The sequence below is a fragment of the Eleutherodactylus coqui genome, chromosome 2, assembly GCF_035609145.1.
Source record: "Eleutherodactylus coqui strain aEleCoq1 chromosome 2, aEleCoq1.hap1, whole genome shotgun sequence".
NCBI classification, from domain to species: Eukaryota; Metazoa; Chordata; class Amphibia; order Anura; family Eleutherodactylidae; genus Eleutherodactylus; species Eleutherodactylus coqui.
Window position 1 is genome coordinate 242,168,690 of NC_089838.1, and position 21,579 is coordinate 242,190,268.

General features: G+C 41.4%; 1 protein-coding gene across 2 annotated transcripts in view; it reads right to left on the reverse strand.

Annotated features, from left to right (window-relative positions):
* Positions 1–21,579, reverse strand: part of ELL3 (elongation factor for RNA polymerase II 3) — an 84,234-nt gene that overhangs the window by 15,367 nt on the left and 47,288 nt on the right. Inside the window, exons 4-8 of one of the 2 annotated variants that reach the window (XM_066592722.1) lie at positions 18,293–18,456; positions 10,628–10,887; positions 7,549–7,673; positions 5,468–5,582; positions 2,996–3,458 (exon numbers count right to left, since the gene is read on the reverse strand). In XM_066592722.1, coding sequence (XP_066448819.1) covers positions 2,996–3,458; positions 5,468–5,582; positions 7,549–7,673; positions 10,628–10,887; positions 18,293–18,456 — 1,127 coding nt within the window. The remainder of the gene's footprint in view (positions 1–2,995; positions 3,459–5,467; positions 5,583–7,548; positions 7,674–10,627; positions 10,888–18,292; positions 18,457–21,579) is intronic. The other variant, XM_066592723.1, reaches the window with a different exon arrangement.

Sequence of the window (21,579 nt, forward strand, 5' to 3'; positions counted from 1 at the left end):
CCAACCAGGGTTACATTTTATTCCTGGTGTACACTGGTTACGAACTTCTCCTGGCTCCAGTGATGTCGTGGCTATAATTTTCTATTTCCTCCTTGTACTGATCATTGAGGTGAGTGCAAAGAGGGGGTAGAGAGGATGATGCAGTTGAAATTACAGCTGCACAGTTCTGTCTATGATGGGGCAGAGCAATTCAGTAGTGCTCTGCCTGATCATTAAGGGAATGTTAGTGTTAGTGTGGTGAGGGCAGTCTGTGGTTCCTCCTAGCTTAGGCATCTTGTTACAAGTGCCACACCTCTAGCTTTCCCACTGCTTCTAAAACACTGATTCTTACTGGCCGATCTGTACAATAGCAGGAGTCATTCCACCACCCATGTTTAAGAGCATCAAGACAGTGGGACTGACCTATGAGAATGCCATAAGACACACAAATAACACTGCTAGATGGTTGCTTATATAACACTTTCCAATAAACTAGTTAATATAGCTGAATCCAGGGGTGTGGAATCGGTGGTGCAAGCTCTAGGTGCTCCGACCACCAGGAACAATGGCGCCCCCTTCAGTAGTAAGTGATCACACTAGTCGCACACCCCTAAGACTGTCCATGTCTGTGATAAAGTTTCATGCAGCCGTGCCTTCTTGCTGATCATAAGGTCCATAGTTCATACAGATTTGCAGTATAATTGTGTAGTCTACAAGTTCTTGGTGTCATCTTTTATTGCACAGGAACCCAACAATATGGCCATGCGGGAATTTATGTAGCAGCCTGTATTTTGTCAAATTAGCTGTGAGACTTTACAGAAAGATTCCTTGTATTGTCCTTATGTTAGATATTCGAGCCTAACCAGAGATGACTCAGACGTAACTCAATCAATCCCAATGACTCACCTGAAAGCAGACGCAGATTAGCCCAGCCGTGTCATACAGGAAAAATCCTATGTTTACATTGTTAACTCCTCCATCTTTGTACGTGCTTTCTTTATGTACAGTGTCTAGTGTGTTACACAGAAATAGATAGTGGCCACGAAATGAATACCTTCTAAGTGCGTGATAAAAATGGCATGCTGACATTTTGGCCCTCAAGATAATAGCATATACTGACATTTGTGGTCAGGGGTGTAGTTACACAGTCTGCCATACCGACTCTCTGGGCGCCATATTACCACCGCCCCATGACCGGATAACATTGCCACTGTTCATCACCTACATACCATGAGTAAATAATATAACCGTACTTCAACTAGCAAGCTGGATAACATTGCCATAACATGACCAGATAACACTACCATACCATGACAAATAAATACCACCATACAGTTGCTGAATTATGCCACCTCATTGCTAGTAAATAATAGTGTAATATTAAAGGGATTGTCTAAGTTATATAAATATATATATATATTTTTTTTAATTGATTCTCTCCACGTCTCAAAATAATAAAGCATGCTATATACTGATCTTTCCGGGCTTCCCACATGTCCAGTGCCAGCAGCTCTGCTTTCCCTTGCATTCAGCCTGTATACAGGAAGTCATTGGCTGCTGCAGCCAACTGCAAGATTCAGCATTGTAACACTGAGTTCTATGATTGGCTGCAGTAGCCTGTGATGTCCCATATACATGCTAACCTGTTACCATGATATCACTGGTGGGATTGGAGCTGAGGGGGGTTTTGAGAGATGGACTATAACATATTTTATTATTTTCATGCATGGAAAGCATGAACTCAAATTAAAAATTATAACTTGTGCAATCTCTTTAAGGGTATGTTCACACGAAGCGGAAATGGTGCAGAATTTCTGAAGCATAAATTCCGTACCAAAATTCGCACAGAAATTTGTGCCAAAAATCCGCAGCATCGGTACAGATTTTGTCCATGAATTTGCGGAAGATCTGCAGCAAGTTTTACCCCTTTAAAACCACCTCAAATATCAACATCAGATGGTGCATATTTTAACCCTTTCTAATCCAATTTGTATCCTGGTTTTCCTAGGGGGCTTAGGCCTCATGTCCACTAGCTAAATGGAATTGCGGATTCCGCAGTGGATTTTGCCCATAGGAAACATTGGCCATCTGCGGGTCCATTAAATTGATTTTTGCACCCGCGGATGGCATTTTAAAAGAATTGCGTTTTTCACGAGTGGGAGAAAAAACGCGGCATGCTCCATTCTGCCGCGGATTCCGCACGGATTGGCAACATTGCTATCACATTGATAGCAATGTGTGCGGATATCTGCATGCAAAAAAAAAAAACATTTAAAGCAAATCCGCGCGGAATCCACCGTGGAAATCCGCGGCAGATTCTACACGGATTGTATTTTTTAAATTGGACATGAGGCCTTACTCTTTTTCTGCCATTATACAATGGCACTATATGCTGGCTAAAGCCAGTACTGCATAAGGTGACACGTTGGATAGACTCCGACAGCAGAGAGGCTGGCAATATACAGTAAGAGAACCCCGACGGATGTCTTCCAACATTGGAGCCTCACAGCCTTAAATCATAATATCTTCAGAGGTCAGACAGTGGATTGGAAAGGGTTAATATGGTTCTTTGTGTAAATGTGCACTAAAATCCACAGAGCAAAACATGCTGAGGATTTTGCTGTGGATCTGCACCAAAATACGCAATGTTTGAACACACCCTAATAGTACCACTACATAGTAATAATGTCCCCAAATGTTGCCCCATATAGGCACTCAGAATAGAGGCATGCTGCTGCTTAGGCTCTCCCAGTAATAGCACACACAGACATTGCAGACTTAAGTCTAATACCGTGTTGTCATTTTGGGGACCATGAATGGTAGACTGGCATGTAGTCTCCCAGTTTAACCCCACTCTTGTATTAGGGTTCTTAGAATAACGGTACACACCAACATTTGGAATTGGATAGTTAAGGCACATTGATATTTGAAGTCTCAGAAGAAGGTTACCACAGCATTTGGGGTTATCAATTAATATCATGGCCGACATTTTAGGAAAATTCAAGACCTTGTTTACCTTCAGGAGATGTGAGGCATCTTTCCAACAGGAGAGCTTCTTCTTCCCAGTCATCTCCCTCATCTTCTTCTTCACTGGATTCCCGAGCTCTCGTGTCATTCTTGTGCCAGTCTGATGTATTGTCCAGATGAGATACAGGACTCGTCTCCTGTCTATAACTCACTTTGTCATTTTCAGACTCATCACAAGACTTTGTCCTTATGTTGGTTTCTCTTCGATGATTGTTTTGCATTGTTTGATGTGTTTTTTGTTTTTTGTGACTTTCTTTAGAAACAACATTGTGGTTTTCAGGGACCGGACCTTCACTTTTGCCAATTTCAGAACTTGGATGGTGTCTAGCTTTTGATGTGTCTGACGTGGATAGAGACGTAGAATGTCGTTCATGGAAATGACTGTCCATTTGTGAAGATTTTATCCTTTTATAGTTCTTGTTCTCTGTGATATCTGCTTCTGTCTGACGTTTCTGAAAGTCAACACATAAACCAAAAGGTCAAACTTACAGAACAATGGGCAAATCCTCATAGCCATTTACTTCAATGGCACAACCCTGCAGTACCATACTAGGACACTACACAGGGACTGTGTTTTGAGTCTTCAGCATGGTTACAGCTCCTTTCTATCACCTGATTGGCAGGGGTGTCAGGTGTTGAACCCCCACCAATCTGTTATTGATGACATAGCATGCGAGTGCAATGCATTTTTTTTAAAAAGTTCCCATAGTAAAAATGGGTAATTCTCAGCAAGAAATCAACCAAAAATAGGATATGAGCGATTTTTCTCTCGGACCGATGGTCCGATATGGAAGAGTCGCTGCGTGTCAATTTAACGAAGGAAATCAATAGGTTCTTCTCACGTGCAAGTTCCATCCATATCGCAATCGAACTCAGCTTGTGCGTGAAAATCGCCTGTGTGAGAGATAGTAGCACATGGGCAGTAACTCTTTACAGAAGTGAATGGAAGCCAGGGCCGACCTTAGGTTAGATGGCACACTGTGCGGAATTTCACTTGGCACCCCCCCCCCAATAATAATAGTAATAATAAAAAAAAACTATATATACTTCACTGATAGGCAGCAAGATAGTAGCATGCCCACATCCAGACAACTCAGTGAGCATATACTGTAACAAACTCAACATAACATAAATACAGCACCAGAACCAACCTCAGCACAGCTTATAACATAAATATAGAAACAAAATGATCCGCGCCACCCAGCATGAAAGAAAAAGATTGAAAAAAATTGTCTAGACTCACCTGGTGCTTGGCGGGAGCCCTATATGAACAATGGGCTGACCTGCCTGCACCAAACGTCCTGGTTTGCCTATAGCGGGTACTTGGAGTCCTCTGAAATCCGGTAAGGAGCAGGAGAAAATAAATCCCCAAGAGGAAAAAATAGCCAAAAGGGGAGTGAAAAGATCCAAAAGGTATATCCGCGCTAATGCCGGTACTTTACAGAAAAACAACCTCCAAGGAAAGTCAATTTAATAGTGCCCACGGCACATTTAATATAATGCCAAAAACTGGCAATTATACAATACAATAAAAACTTTTTAAAAAGGAATATGCAGCACATATACAACGCGTTTCGGCGTTTTAATACGCCTTTTTCAAGTACAAACTACTTCTATTCCTCCACTCTATAAATAGTAAAATACAGGAGTAAAAGATCCTACTCACCCTATGGAGCCGGTGACGAGATTGTCCTGCGTCTCGTGGCGCCCCGATGATGTCAGTACGTGACAAGCGCAATGACGTGGCACTCGGGGCGCCACGAGACGCAGGACAATCTCGTCACCGGCTCCATAGGGTGAGTAGGATCTTTTACTCCTGTATGTTACTATTTATAGAGTGGAGGAATAGAAGTAGTTTATACTTGAAAAAGGCGTATTAAAACGCCGAAACGCGTTGTATATGTGCTGCATATTCCTTTTTAAAAAGTTTTTATTGTATTGTATAATTGCCATTTTTTGGCATTATATTAAATGTGCCATGGGCACTATTAAATTGACTTTCCTTGGAGGTTGTTTTCCTGTAAAGTACCGGCATTAGCGCGGATATACCTTTTGGATCATAACATAAATATAGTGATAGAACTAAGTAACTGTTTTCCTGTGGCACACATAGACTGACAGCAGCGCCTTGGAACATCACAAGGGAGAAGACAGCCAGGATGAGGATTCATGGAGGTCCACAAGCCGCTGCCGCATAGAGGAAGAAGATCTTCTGGCCGGGCAGACCTAACGAGAGTGTCACCCTCAGCCTACATCTGCCTGGTACCCACCGCACAAGCTGGTGTCCGACGCACTGTGAGACCACTTTGGCCACATGTAGTAAAGGCCGGCCATGATAGCAACTACAGAAAACAGACTAGTGAGTGCACTCAGCCGTTTCCTCTAGACCAGTGGGCCATGACTGATCAGGAACATATCAAGGACAAGTTAGGATCTATAGAGTTCGTCCCTCATAACTTACAGCATCAGGAGGCCTATGCCGGTCACTGGGATGAGTGGTTGGCAAGCCATGGTGTGTTCTTCCCCTTTCTGCAGTTGCCTGATAATGATGTGATGAAGAAACGCTTGGATGTTTCCTACAAGATTGTGAAATGACATAACAACCGTAAGGCCATGAGAAGAAAGCCCAGAAGACTTGGGTGTATCTGATTAAATAATTGCAGTAAAGATAAATACAATTTAGGCATATGTGTGCCACATAATAAGCAGGATGTGAGAAGGGTTGAGCAACATTTTGCTTTCCCACTAACCTTCCTGTGATTGATGGAGTTTCAAATGGAAGGCTGCAGGTTGCAATCCACTAACATAATTCCAGATGAAGACCTCAATTAGTCAAGTGTGCAAAACCTCTGTGTGACAACCATCCCTTCCTAATCATACAGACTGCAAGGAAACCACAGCTATAGATCAGCCACAGCCAACATGGTGCATGCCGAATGTTGACCAGAGGAAGGAGAGGTTGTCAAGAGTGGTAGCGAGCCATATATTTCAGGTCGCTAACAGCAGGTTTGCAGTGGTAGCAAATTCTATAGAAACAAAACCTTGGTATAAAACAATAACAACATATATGAAATGTTCACAGTGTGCTGAGACTACACAAAGGTCTCCCGAATAGTGTTAATGACCCACCGATAGCCAGTTATGGCTGCATGGATACATTTGGCTAAATAGAATTAAGGGATTGAAAAAAGTTTCAGGCTATTATTTTCAAAGATTAATCACAGATGTATAATTATTTTTTCCTTATCTTAGAATGTAAGAAGGATGCTGTTATCATAGTGTAAAGTAAGGAAAAGTACATTCTTGGGGCTGCTTGTTCAGTTTTTGGAACAGAAAATTACTAATAAAAAGCAATTAAACCTTTCCGTTTTTTCCCGCATTGATTTCAATAGGTTTTCAAAACAACAAAGATTTCAGTTTGCATCCGTTCCGTTATATTTCCGCTTTTAGTGGAACAAATACCCCTGCAGACTGCGCTATTTTTTTCTCTGAGGAAGAAAGCAAACTGAAAGTTTTTTGTTGCAGCACTCCAGCTGCAATCAGGAGGCGGAGCCTGGGTGGCGTTACAACGTCAGCCCTGGCCCAGTGATCTCCCCTTCAGCGGATGCCTCCAGTCATTCGGCACTTGGTGCAGAAGAGTGCCTCTTTCCTGTCACTGCAAAAGTTGACTTAGGAATCGTCTATCGGAAATCCCTTGGTGTTTCCAGTCCCTGCAGAAGTTCCCTTACTGGTCCTTCACACAGGTAGAGTTTTCCGAATTCTATGCAGCAAGTCGCAGTAAATTCTGCACCAAAATCAACACAGCTCAATGCGGATTTGGATGCGGAATGAAAATTGATTAAATCAGCCTACATTTCTGCATCAAAATCCAGTTAGCCAAGGGATTTTGATGCAGAAATCTGTAGCGGATATTCTGCCCATGTGAAAGGTCCCTTAGGTGTGGTCTATCAGGAATTCCTCAGAGACGCGAGGTCTTTTAGGCAGGGCCTGCCAAGCAGAAGTTGGTTAGGTAGAGCGTTTTCACTCCTATATTGGTGTTTTGTAGAAGATAGTGTCTTAATTCGTGTAAATGTTGGCCCATTGTAGATATTAATTGCGTCAAGGTTTTGATGTGTTGGTTACATCCATGAGGGTTGTCGTACTTGTGTGCTGCATGAATTTAAGACTTTCCTTTTTTTTTTAAACCCATTGAAAACAAAAGGGGAAAAAACGGAAACATTTAATTCTGTTTAGTTTCGGTTTTCTGTTCCAAAAATGGAATAGATAGACATAAAACCCTTACGCAGATGTAAACAAGCCCTTACCTGGCCATAGACTACTCTCTACACGATACCAAAGCATTTGCTGCTAATTGAAACAGGGTTTGAAGACCACTTCATGAATCTAATTGTGCCCCATGTACTAAGACCAAACTCAATGTTGGAGATTGTCTAACATAATCGATCAGCTTCTACATGCCAGCAAACTGATGCTTGATATAGGCAACATTTTCCAGCATTGGTCTTCACAAAATGTATTAAATAATAAGTGGGTTCCTCATACCTTGCAATAACACTTGCCATGTAGTGCCTTTCTTTTGGGGTGTATCCCATCCAGTCCTTCTGTACCTGGCTGTAGAGCTCCTCTCTCAGGCCGTACTTTCCATCCTTTGGATTTAAGCATCCTACCTGGCATTTAGAATAATGCTCTGATATTTAATTTAAAACCAAGAACTTCTTGAATTACATATATGTATGGAAAGCATGTACAGTATGTTCTAGGAGGATATCTTAAACAATAAGGTTTAAATGGCAGACTCTGATAAAACAGATTATAATACACTCAGCCGTGTTATTTATACATCAGGTCATAAAAGTCTGAAACTTTATACCTCAGTCCCCATTCACACTGTTCTTCTTATCAGATGAATAAAAGGTCACCAAGCCTAGATTAAGCCACCCAAGTAAAATCTTTCCATAAAATAAAATGATTTCAGCAGATATCTTCTTGTAATTCATATTAGGAGACATAAATCAATCCATAATTTGAAGGGTGTATCTGTTCAATATGATATTTTGCATATTGGCAAGATCTCTCAAGCTCATAACTGGCACGCTCCCAGCAAAATACACTCATTGTAAAAAAAAAATTAAGCACCTGGAAGGAGTTGTTGGAATCAAATTAAACTTTCTCTCTGTGATTGTAACTTTAATATAAGTAAATGATTACAATATCAGAGCAAAAGAATAATTTATTGCATAAAACTGAACACTTGAAGGGAGACTCTAGTACCCTGCTGTACTGCCTCTAGCTTGGATACAAGATGTGATACGGGCCAGGCATGCAGGCTCTAGTACCCTATTGTACTGCCTCTAGCTTGGATATAAGATGTGATATGGGTGGGCATGGAGGCTCCAGTACCCTGTTGTACTGCCTCTAGCTTGGATACAAGATGTGATATGGGTGGGCATGGAGACTCTAGTACTCTGTTGTACTACCTCTAGCTTGGATACAAGAAGTGATATGAGCGGGCATGGAGGCTCTAGTACCCTGTTGTAATGCCTCTCGCTTGGATACAAGAAGTGATATGGGTGGGCATGGAGGCTCTAGTACCCTGTTGGACCACCTCTAGCTTGGATACAAGATGTGATATGGGTGGGCATGCAGACTCTAGTACCCTGTTGTACTGCCTCTAGCTTGGATACAAGATGCGATATGGGTGGGCATGGAGGCTCTAGTACCCTGTTGTACCACCTCTAGCTTGGATACAAGATGTGATACGGGCTGCCATGGAGGCTCTAGTACCCTGTTGTACTGCTTCTAGCTAGAATACAGGGTGTGATATGGAGGGGGGGCATAGAGGCTCTAGTACCCTGTTGTACTGCCTCTAGCTTGGATACACAATGTGATACGGATGGGCATGGAGGGTCTTGTACCCTGTTGTACCACCTCTAGCTTGGATGCAAGATACGGCACAGGTTGACATGGAGGCATACAGGTTCAGTGTGGTATTCTGCAGCATATTGGTCCCCAGTTATTGTAACTGAGCCTCTAGATCATGCAGACTCACAGGTTGTCGAAGTTGGTGTCCCAGATGGACCTGTGCATGTTCTATTGGTGATACATCTGGTGATTCGCCAGCCACGGAAGTGTGACAATATTGTGGAGGCATTCCTGTAACACCATTACTGTGTGCGACCGAGCATTATCCTGCTGGAAAATACCTCTTAGAAGCCGCCATGAGAGGAACACATGTGGCTGCAGGATGTCCTGAACATATTGCTGAGCTGTCATTGTCCCTCTACTAGGGGTGATCGACTGTCGTATGCAATGGCCCCCCCAGACCATCACACCAGCAGGGGGCAGTGTGCCGTTCCACAGAAAAAAGGCAGGATTGTAGCGCTCACCCCTAGGCCCAAACTAAACCTTGATTCATCACTGAAGACAACCCAGTTCCACTCCGTAACAGTCCAGTTAGGTCGAGACGACACCACTGCAAATTGAGGCAACAGTGGGTGTTAAAGGCAGTAAATGTAATGGAAGAAGAATCATAGGATCATAGAATGGTAGAGTTGGAAGGGACCGCTAGGGTCATTCGAGTCCAACCCCCTGCTCACTGCAGGATTTACTAAATCATCCCAGATGACCAAATGCTCTTCTCCCAAGCACCTGGAAATGGTTCCGACAGACACAAGGACCTGTAACGATGGTGTCACCTGTCTCTGAATAGCGAACAACAAAACAGTTGGAGCTGCTTGTGCTGGTGAGACAATTACACGATCCTCCGTACAGGTGATCTGTTGAGGGCGTCTCTGAGCCCTGTACCTTGTGAGTGTGCCCTCACACATCCACTAGTCCCAATACCTCCTGACAGTCTTGTCAGTACAGTCTAGGTGGCGGGCAGTTCATCAATACCATCCAACCATCGACCATCCAGCTTCTCGCATTCCAATAATACGCCCCCTCTCAACTTAACTGCAATAAATCTCTTCAATTACATCATAGAAGCATATCTAGTGGTCATCAAGCTCTACACAAGTGGAAGCACACACAAGTAGCCGCTGAGAGCCTTTTAATAGGCCATGGGTGGAGCAGTCACGTAGATATGAGAATACATGTCCAAACCACCACTACAGTTATGAAGCAAAAACCACACTGCACTATTTTGTATGGAAGCCAGAATTATAGTCAATGAGGTCCATTTGAGTCCCTCATGGGATGGATGCATTCGGACAGGGATTATGTACAGATGACCTATCCCTCAACTATCTTTTTGATTGGATCTTGTAGTAAATTGATAAAGATATTCACTAATAATTCCCTAATACATACGAAAGAGCAGAAAAAGGGGTCTTACAATGACTACTGTAACCATAAATTCAGATCAGTAGAACCACATAGGATCCACATGTTACTACCTCTATACGAACCCTAAAACAAATCTTTATTAGGCTCCTCTGAAATGGGCCTAACCTTAACTTTGCTGCCTCATAGGTAATTAACCAAGTGCTATATATACAGTGTATGATGACAGCAATGTTTTAGGTAATCTGTGGTGTAAGTCTCCAGGAAAAATACATGGCGAGTTGATTTTGGTTTATAATTCGTGGTTACTGAAACATAAACAGGTATAAATTCATACCTCATCGAGTGCAGACAGAAGCTCTGTGTGATCTCTGGGAAACATGTTGGATTTTTCTAAGCGCTGAATGAGCTCATGTTTTCGACTTGGCTTTAAGGCTAGAAGATGAATAAGCCACTCTTGCAGTGGTCTTCGCTCTCCACTCACTCTGTTGCATTTCTTGGCTGCTGGTGTTAAGAATACTGGAGGACGATAACTGGGTGAGGAGATCTCTGTTCCAGACTCCATATTGTTCTTACCGGAGACCTTAACACATTTACCTAAAAGAAAAAAGCAAATTGTTGGTACGATGCTATATATATATAAATACGCTCGACATCTTAAAAATATAATTTATTACCCAATATTAAAATATACAGGGTGTCACAAAAGTGTAGAATGCTCATGTGTCGATCTGGATAAGCAATTTTTCCTCTTTTCTCTCTCTATCCACCCTAAAATTTATAAATAAAGGAGAAAATAATGGACTGTGCATGCAACCCTTGTAATGTAAAGTGTATTAAGCCAAAGGATAGAAATTGGTTTTATTAGTATTCTTTCGGCCATTTCTGAAAAGGGTCTGCATCCCCTGAAATGCGTTCTTTGTACTAGCTATCAATTAATCAATAAAGATGAATTGGGTTAATCCCTTTGTTTTACATCACAAGGGTTGCGCCCATGGTCCATTGTTTTCTCCTTTTTACGATTAAGCATTTCTATGCCCCTTTACCTATGGCGACGGTAATTGGATTGACAGCACCCTACTAACTATTCTAGAAAAACTGCTTTAACTATCTGGATCACCTCCTTAACAGGAGTCCCTCCACCCTTCTCTACTCTTGGATTCAAAAGTGTGGAAACACCCTCGTAGAAGGAAAACAGTTTGGCAGACGGTGATCTAATTTTGCATACAAGCTGCGGGGGAAATCTGTAAGGCAATGTCATGAACATGATGGAAATTTTGAATGCCGCCATCTTGGATTCAACTCTAATTTTCCAATGGGAAGGTAGGGGTACGATATTTCAAACTGGCAGAGAATTAACACTGATTTTTCTTCATTACATGCAATGTGAATGATAGTGTTATCTCAAGCAGAATGTATTGAGATCATCCTTATAGCAGGTGAATAATGCACATATATCATCACAGCAGATTTGAATCAATGCCGCCCAACCAGTGCAGTTGTCAAATATCTTCCCAGTTTCCAAGAAATAGGTTCTGTCGCTGATGAACTAAAATCTGGATGACCAAGAAACATTACTAATAAAGCATCAATGACTGCTTTTCTGGCCTCGTTGAGCAAGAGCCCACAACGTAGCAGTCATCGTCCGTCTCAAGAATGTGGGGTTAGCCGTGCCTCCATTCTATATAGGTGTTCTATATAGGGGTTTCCACATTTTGAGACCCCTGGTACATATGTATTGTGATGATTTTTTGGATTTGTCATGGATATGCTATTGCTCAGTTCTCCACACTTATGTTAGAATTTAATTAGCTGTTCATTCCGGCACTCTACTAGATGTACATATTCACATATTCCACTGGTGTATGAAAGGGTAGGCTACCTTGCTTGACTTTACACGTCGTTCTGATACTCAGCCGATACTCTCACTTTTCTTACTTTGCCAGCCTGTACATGTACTGACTCAACCAATCACTTGCTTTGCTGATCCATTTTCATGTGAACTATTCAGACCAGCTAAACCCATTCCTCATCGCCAAGTTCCTCCTCTAACTTTTACTGCAGTGACACAAGATAAAAAACACATATTAACTATACTATGCTAACTTTTCCAGAAGCAAATCCACAGCATATTACATGACTATCAAAGTATATGAGGTGGTAAAAACCTCATTAATCTCATTTGCACATTGTCGAAACTTCCCATGCATAAATTGACCTGCAGTGTGGAATTTGAAATCTGCAACATGTCAACTCTCTCTGCAGATTTGAGCACAAAGCAATGCGAAGGGTGATATTTGCTGCAAATCCGCAGCAAGATAGGTGGATTTTCCTGCAGATAAGCCACAGTAAATCAAAGCCCTGTGTAGGTACCCTAAATAAAAACTACCAGGTTGTTGTAATGCACTTTTCTCCCACAAGGAACAGCTTTGGGAATTCTTGCTATGTGGAGAGTTGTTGAATAGGGAAGCCATTGGCTACTATGTGGACACTTATCCCCCAACATCAAGTAGGGTCAATTTCATAAGACGTTAGTTAACATCTCAGTATATGTCTGGAGTGCCCAGACCCAACCTACGCAAACACAGGGAGAACATACAAACTTCATTCAGATGTTGTCCTTGATTAGATTCCAACCCTTGTCCCCCAGCACTGCAAGGCACCGAGCTACCATTCTGCTATCATCCATCCACCTACCTGTATATTTCTATGCGGACTCTCAGCATTCAGGTTACTGACTTAATGTTGTTAAACCTTCACAGCATATAGTGAATACATTATTTCTTAATTTTCTGCGTAAACATCTGTTCTAGTATTGAAGTCAACGAAGAGCACTGATCACCCTTCTCTAAGATATTTTTCCGGATATACTTTAACTTCAAAGGCAGAAACGGCTGCTTTGATAGCTATTGAATTCAGTCATATTAGGTTGCTAGGCTATTCATGCAGGAAAAGAATATCGATAAAGACAAACACACTAATTGGGCCCTGAAAAGAGTAATTAGAGAGCAAGTGGAAGTGGGAGTAGACCGAGCTAGCTAGAGGCTTGTTAGCTAAATCTCAGAAAGCAGGTGCACTCAGCTAAACCCCCAATGTCACTCAGGTAAAAAGCCCCTCCGAGGATGGCAGAGACAAAGAGAGTCATCAAAAGGAGAATACAAAATAGCTAATTTTCATACAGAAAGATAAACTGTACAAAAACCCCCACAAATAAAGAACGTAAAATGATTAAAAAGACAATGTCCAATTTAATTGATTCTTGAAGGTGTAAAAACTATAGCTGTCACTGTATTTTTTGCAACATTTTTCATGGCGTTCCCCTCTCTAGTATACTGCTAGGACCCTTCCTCCCATTCCGGTACCAGAGAAGTTCCTCCAAGTTTTTGGCTTGAATTTTTCAAACTACCAGTGCTGTATAGTTCAGTGCTGGTTATCGGAACTACAACTTTCAGTTTTCTCTGGACTGCCCATTCGTGAAACACTGAAATTGTTGGAGGCATCTATAGAAAAATCAGCATTTATTAGCTGTTTTCTGCATTGACCCAAAATGTTGTAATAGTAAACAAAAAGGCAATGCATCTTACACTTAGTAACAATAAGTGTTCATAGGTGATGTTTATGGTGTATGTCAAAGGGGTATTGCCTGATTGGTGGAGTGATTTTACACGCCAGCTGATTGCATATATATATATATATGTTAATTACCTGTATTTGGAGCTTGAAAAAGACTCTCTAGCAGAGTCAAAATATTGCTGCTTACATGGAGTATGTGTACTAGCCTAGAATAAAGATTGCCAACTTTGGACATGTTGATGTCCAATTGCTTGTTTGTCTACTGGAGGAGAGCTACTGTCAGAGCTCTCCTTATGAAGTGCTACCCACTCACCTTTAATATTTCTAACAATGGTGCTTTAAAGGGGTCTTCCAAGCACAAATACTACTGATGACCTATCCTCCAATCCCCGTGTAGTGGCTGGTGATTGCAATTGCAGGTGCAGCTGCCATTGACTTCAACGAGAATCTGCGGCATCTGCATAGATTTCTGCAAGCCACATTTACATGGATAAGACAATCATAGAAATGTATGCAACAAATCTACCCGTAATGTGCAAACGCTGGGGACAAAAAGTTGCAGCACTCATTTAGTATTGCAGTTAATTAGCCATGTATTCAAAGATTATACTGCAAAACAAAAATAGGTTGCCTATACGGTACTTAGCTGCCTCTTAGGTGCAGTACATTTTCTACTTGGCCAACAATTTTCCTCATTTTGGAAACCCAAGTATACAGTAATAACAGAGCTTGTGTTCAGTTTTCTAAGTCCATCAGGTCCTTGATATATGGGTGAGAGGCTATATAGAAGAGATGGTAATAAGATGAACTGTGGGAGGCATGCGTCACTCAGCCTTCATAACATCCATCCATCACTTGCTAAAAAGCCTCTATCTAAGCTTCTAGAACAGGGTTCTAGGAAATCCTTCATAGGAGCCGTTAAATCCTACATGTGTCTATATTCATCACAGCTTGTACTTAATCCACTGAAGCTAACCGTATGAATTTTTAGCTTAACTGACTGACAGTAAATCCTTCATAGAAGGTGAAGGCTGTGCTAATATTGGCACCCGAACTGTACAGAAAACATATGTCTTGATTCCCCACTCATAAATGAATCATCAGTTAAAGGCATGAATTTGCAGATCAGTAAACTACGGTATACCATATGGGCTACAATTACCCCGCACCTATAGCGAGCCAACACATCTGCCCCGTGATGCTGACTCCGCCTCCATTCTGACCATAAAAATGCACAAGTGTTCATATAGTAGTGTAATACGTAGGTTTCTCTTCTTACATTTGTCAAACAGTAGAAAAGATCCTCCAGCGGCATCAGTGGAAATAGCCAAGTATCCAAATATGCTATAAGCATCAGACTTCAGATATGGGTGTTAATACAATATCAGCTTTATTTCATGTCTCATAAAAAATGTATACAGTGGAGGTGGCATTTCAGCCACCTTTCTCAGTTGATTTCATGTAAGTTTATGTGCCTATTGCATATTAAATGTAAACACAGAAAATTGATTGCAGAAAAGGAGTACATGGTCCATCTGATCTGCTCTTAGGTGATTTCCTTTTCATTTCTCTCTTAGGCCTTATGCACACAGCCGTGACGGGCTCCGCAAGCGGAATACCGCAGCGGAGTCCGCCACGGCACCCCCCCAAAGACCCCATACTTACCTCTGGATCCGCTACGTGAAGTCCCGCAAGACGTTCTGGCGCTCATGTGCAGTACAGCGCATGACGCACCGGCGGTGTCACATGAGCCGCCGGCAGCGTCATATGACGCACTCAGGGGTGGGCAGGGCGCGTATTCACGCTATACTTCTGCTGCGCTACAGCGGAAATATAACGTGGCGGGCTTGTACGCACGTATACCCACGGCAAATAGGACATGCTGTGGGTAATTTCATGCTGCGGAATTCCGCGGTGAAATTCCGCAGCATGTACATTGAGCTATTAGGTTCAATAGAACCTAAAAGCTGCAGTGAAACGCCGTGGATTTCCACCACGTTTTACAAGGCAGAAATCCAGATGTGGGAATTAGGCCCTAGTATAGATATATACTTAGCTCTGACATGCTTGGATTCATTTATCGCTGATTTTCCAACCACATCTGCTGAAGCTTGTTCCAAGTATCTACTACTCTTACAGTAAAATAATATTTCCTGACATTACTTCTGATCTCCACCCCCCATACCCCCCAATGAATCTCAGATTGTGCCCACTTGTTCTAGTGCTTAGCCTCCTAAAAAATACACTTCCATCCTGAACCTTATTTATACCTTTTATATAATGGTTTTGATCATGTCCCCCCTCTACCCCTTTCTCTTCTTTCCTCCAGGCCTTACAACTTAAGTTTTTTAAGTCTTTCCTGGTAAGTTCTGTTATTGAGACCTTCCAACATTTTTGTAACAGTCTTTGGACCCGTTCTATTTCATCAATGTCTTTCTATAGATAAGGTCTCCAAAACTAAACACAGTATTCCAGATGTGGTCTTACCAGAACTCTATATAGTAGGATCACAATCTCCCTCTTTCTACTGGTTATACCTCAAGCTATGCAGTTGAGTATGCTACTTGCTTTCTTTGCTGTCCAACGGCATTGTGGACTCATTTTAAAGTAGTCACAAATCAGAACCCCTAAGGCAGATCAGATTCTGCATGCAGGAGTCCACAGCGGAATCCAATCCTGCCCGTGGCAGAGAACACTGCAGGACTTCTACTTACCTGTGTGCGGAAGCGTCGGCCGGCACGCCACTTCACATGCGCAGTGCAGCTTTTTTTCTTTGTATACTTCTGCTTTCCCATGATCTAAAATTGCCTCACTACCAATCTCTCCTTCCTGGTTGCAGCTGACCAGGACATGTGACTGCTGCAGCCAATCATGGGCTGTAGAAGGTCACTGCTGTGACGAGTGATTGCTGCTGACCAGAACATGTGACTGCTGCAGCCAACCAGGAAGGACAGCGTACCCATGAAGCAATTATAGGCATTGGGAAAACCCCTTTAATGATATAACTAATTATTTATTTAACCCCTCAAAGAAATTTAGTAGTCGTAAAATCCTGTTCGTTTTCTATGTCATCATAAAGGTGTTATGTGAAGACAACAGTATTGATTGAGGAGTAGATCTACAGGGTGCAGTGAAGTCCCCCTATATGGAATGTATACATACGTGCAAAACTAAGTTATGAGAATCAGCATTGTCCTGTAGAAGGAAGGATTACAAGGAAGGATCAATACAAAGACGGATTATTTCGCTCTAGGGATTGTACATGGAGATAAACCCATATCTCTTTACTTGATTCTATTGAAAAACGTCTCATCCAGTACAACTAACTCACTACTAAGACAGTAAAACCATACACCCATGTCTGTTTGCATAGATTATATTCTAGTACGGAGTCATTTCTGTCTTTAGCACATTATATTACGTCACTATCAAAAAAATAAAAAGAAGAGTTGTCTGGTCTAGAAAGCCCCTTTTCATATACCCCATTAGAGGATTCTTAGTTAATTGACAGAGTCCTCCATAGGCGTAACTTGAAACTACAGGGCCCCAATGCAAAACGTGTAACAGGGCCCCCAACTGTAATGCTTCATTTATAATACTGGTCTCTTTATATGGGAAGAAATACCTTATGGGCCTCCTAAGGCTCCAGGGCCCAAGTGCGACTGCTGCTTCTGTATATATTATGGTTATGCCCCTTGGGTGCTCTGTTCAGGATCTCCTGGCCACGGTGGAGAGCCGAGTTACAAAGAGTGGCACTCTCTCTGCAGGCCTTGCCATGTTCTGTATTACACAGACAACGGAAGGATATGAATAGGCACTTTGTAGGGCTTAATTTCCCCTGTGGTGGTGCTGCAAGGAAATTATACACTTACTGCCCCATTTCTTCATAGATTACAGGTGAATGGTAGGGGAAACTCTGTGATTTGCTTAATGTCGAGGGACTTTTCTAATAAGTAGGGATTGTCCACAGCAGAGTGCCGCTTTAAGGGCACAAAAAAGTAACGTTTTTTTCCCCCAATTCCTTACTTCTTCGTAGACATGGAAAAGAAGAAAACTTGTGAGCTATAAATAAAATACAAGTCATCTTCTTTCCTTTTTCGCTCACTGTCATAGCACTCAATGCAATCTGTTTGTTCAACCTAAATAACTGAACTTCGGGAGCTGATCCAATTAGGTCGTAAACAATAGCCAGGCACTGAAATCATGACAATCTAATGAATGACAGGCTGGCAGCTTCAGTCATATGTAACATCAGTGATTTACCAACTTGCAGGAAACAAAGCATTTTCTCGTAAAATATCAGGCCACACAATCTACTTATAGGAAATTTTGTGCACCAATCATGCTGATTTAGTTAACATTCCTATTACAATGAAATTAAAGTAGAAAGGTTCTCAGTCACTTTGCACTGATTACCCTCTATACATACTTCGCTGTGATACTCCGGGCTTGATCTCAATGGCCGTCCTGCTCCATGTTTCCTTCTCTACCTGAGACACGCGGTCACGTGTTAACTGGTAGGATTCGTCAGTAGCACAAACGGTGATCTTATCTTGTATGGTGCCAATGCAAGTCAGCTGTTTATCTCCATTCCTAGAGTAGACATTGAAGAACTATTAGGTATCTTTGGAATAGATTTAAATGTTGAACTCAGTAGGTCTTCATGCACCTTGCAATCTGATAAATAACTGATAAAAATACCAAAAACCTTCACGTATCATTTTAACCGTTTGCAATCCAATTTTGGATTCAGGGTTTTCTAGGGGGGCTTTCTCTTTCTGCCATTATACAATGGCGCCACCTGCTGGCTAGAGCCAGTACTGTGGTATGTGGCATGCTGGAGAGGCCCCCCCGACAACAGAGCGGCCAGTAATCTACAGTAAGAATAACCTGCCGATGTCTTTCGACATCGAAGCTGTACAGCCTTCAATCAGAATGTCTTTAGACGTCAGACAGTGGATTGGAAAGGGTTAAAAGGCAATGCAAAGTGCTGGACAGTATTGTTATGCAATTACAAATAGGACATGGAGCATTATGTTCTGTCAACTCTTCTAAAAGACTGGGTAAACATTAGCAACACTCAAATATGTTGGACTAATGGCTAAGGTTGCATGGCTGCTGTTGAGGACCCAGGTTCCATTACACAGGAACAGCACAGATTACTAAGGTCACAAAACTGAGAGTGTCCCTATGACTAAAGAGGTGTACCTTAGCTCCGGTACCCCAGTGAAGGCTACTAACTATGTGCAATTTATAACACTGATGTTTTCTTATGTGACAGAGGGGCCTTTGGTCGCCTCAGGCATCATGGCTTGGTGTGATTGATGCCTTTTCTCTACCTAGAGATACAGGTTCAAAAATAAGTAAGTGAACCCTTGAATTTCTGCATGGATTACTAATAAAGTGTGGGTTACATAGTCACAGCTATAGACAAAACACAATCTAACTGAACTGATAAGATACAAACAATAGTACTTTTATTGAGTACACTGAGTAAACATCCACAATGCAGGAAGGAAATGTAAGTGAACCCTCTAATTTAATAACCTGCAAATCCTCCTTTAGCAGCAATCACCTCCAACAAAATTTGCACAATGTTGAGGAGGAATTTTGTACCATCCCTCCTTCAGTTCATCAATATTTCTGGGATGGCTTCTTTAAGTCATACCATAGCATCTCGATAGGCTTAAAGTCAAGACTTTGACTTGTCCATTCCAAAACCGAAATCTTCTTTTCCAACTATTGTTTAGTTGATTTACTTGTGTGATTTCCGCCATTGTCTTGTTGTATCAGCCAATATCTCTTCAGTTTGAGGTCATGTATTGCTGCTCTTACATTTTCCTGTAAAATGTTTTGATACACCTTAGAATACATTGTTCACTCAATGATTGCAAGGTGTCCAGAGCCTGAGGCAGCAAAGCAACAACAAACCATCATGCATTCTCCACCATGTTCACAGTTGGGATGAGGTTTTGGTGTTGGTATGCCGTTTTCGTTTTCTTCCAAACATAATGTTGTGAATTTGTGCTGAAAAGTTTAATTTTTGTTCAAATCTGTCCTTAGAATATTCTCCAAGAAGCATTGTATCACATCCAAGTGGCCTTGTACTAACTTGAGATGGGCCAAAATGTTTTTTTTGGACTTCTTTCGTTCTTGCGTTCTTCCATGAACACCATTCAGTGTTTTTATAGCAGTAGATACATGAACAGAGTTCTTTTTGCAAATCATAGAGTCTTCTGTTGGTCCGTAGTCTTCTGTAGATCTTTTGAGTTTACCCTTGGGTTCTTTCTCAACTATTTCAGAATTACCTGTTATGCTCTTTGTGTGATCTTTTCAGGACACCCATTCCTCAGGAGAGTAGGAAAAGCTCAAAATTCTCTCCTTTTGTACAAAATTTGTCTAATTGTGGATTGATGTACACTAAAGGTCTTTAGCAATGCTTTTCTAGCCTCTTCTAGAATTTCTATAGCATGTCTTCTGAGGTCGTCTAAAAGTGGTGTGCTTCGAAGTGTGATTCATACTAAAACAATCTTTCTTGAGAAGGCTTTGTGTGCCTTTATTTATTGAACAAAGCACCTGTGAAATCCACACTTTCAATCTCATCTCCTTATTTGAAATACCTTTTTGCGAATTAACCCTTGGAGAAGTCATTAGGACAGAGGTTCACTTACTTTGTCTCTCTGCACTATCTGTTTTTACTCAATGTGTTCAATTAGTTGTTATGTAACTAATGAAAGCAGAAATCCAGGTAATTCCTAATGTTTCATTTTTTCCTGCAACTATACGCCGATAGCAGCAATGCAAAGCTCCAGAGCAGCACTGATATGTTCAAAGTTAGTAAAACTCCCACAGATACAGTATCACTAGGCACACAGAATTGCTGTCTAAGCAATCTACTACTGCTATAGATTGCAAAACTGGAATAAAGGGCTTAGCTGTTGTTAAACATAAGATTGCTTAACAGGAGAGGAGCTACGTGAAGGTTTTGTCTTTGTATTGTTTTTCATTATCACCTAAAACTGAGCAGAGAACATGGTGACAATGTTACTACATATACATTTTAATTTAATTAAAGACATTACTTTGCTTCCCTATATTTTTTAAGTCAATTTAATGATAAATTGGTAAAAAGGACCATTACCTTGGGTGTTCCAACACTGCTGCCCTATAATGTAGCGGACTATTGATTCTAGCAATCCTAAGGCCAGCTGCACTTATTTCAATGGGTTTGTTCACATAAGCGTTATTTTCCTGTGCATTTGCGCACTAAAAGTCCACATAGAAGTCAATGGTGATGCACAAATCTGCATGCAATACGCTAATAGATGCGTGAAGCACTGCATAATTGCACAGGAAAAAATTACATCTTGAACCCATTAGCCATTTCAATGACTGGGAGCATCAGTGCTTTTTATTTGGTGCACGCAAATGCATAAATACAGTAAAATACGTCAATGGGCACGCAAAAAGCAATGTTCCTTCTACAAATACACACAAAAATCGTGGGTGAAAAACAGGTAGAAACTGAACCATTGATTTTAATGGTTTTGTTTTCAATATCAGGATTCTCGCATAAAAAAAGATAAAACCTATCTTCCTGCTTTTTTTTTTTTTCAAACTTGCACGCTACAGTGGAGTTTGAATAGTCAAAAAAATATATAAATAACACTGATTCATGGGCTAATACGCTTTGTAGTGATCAGCATATTAGCGCAT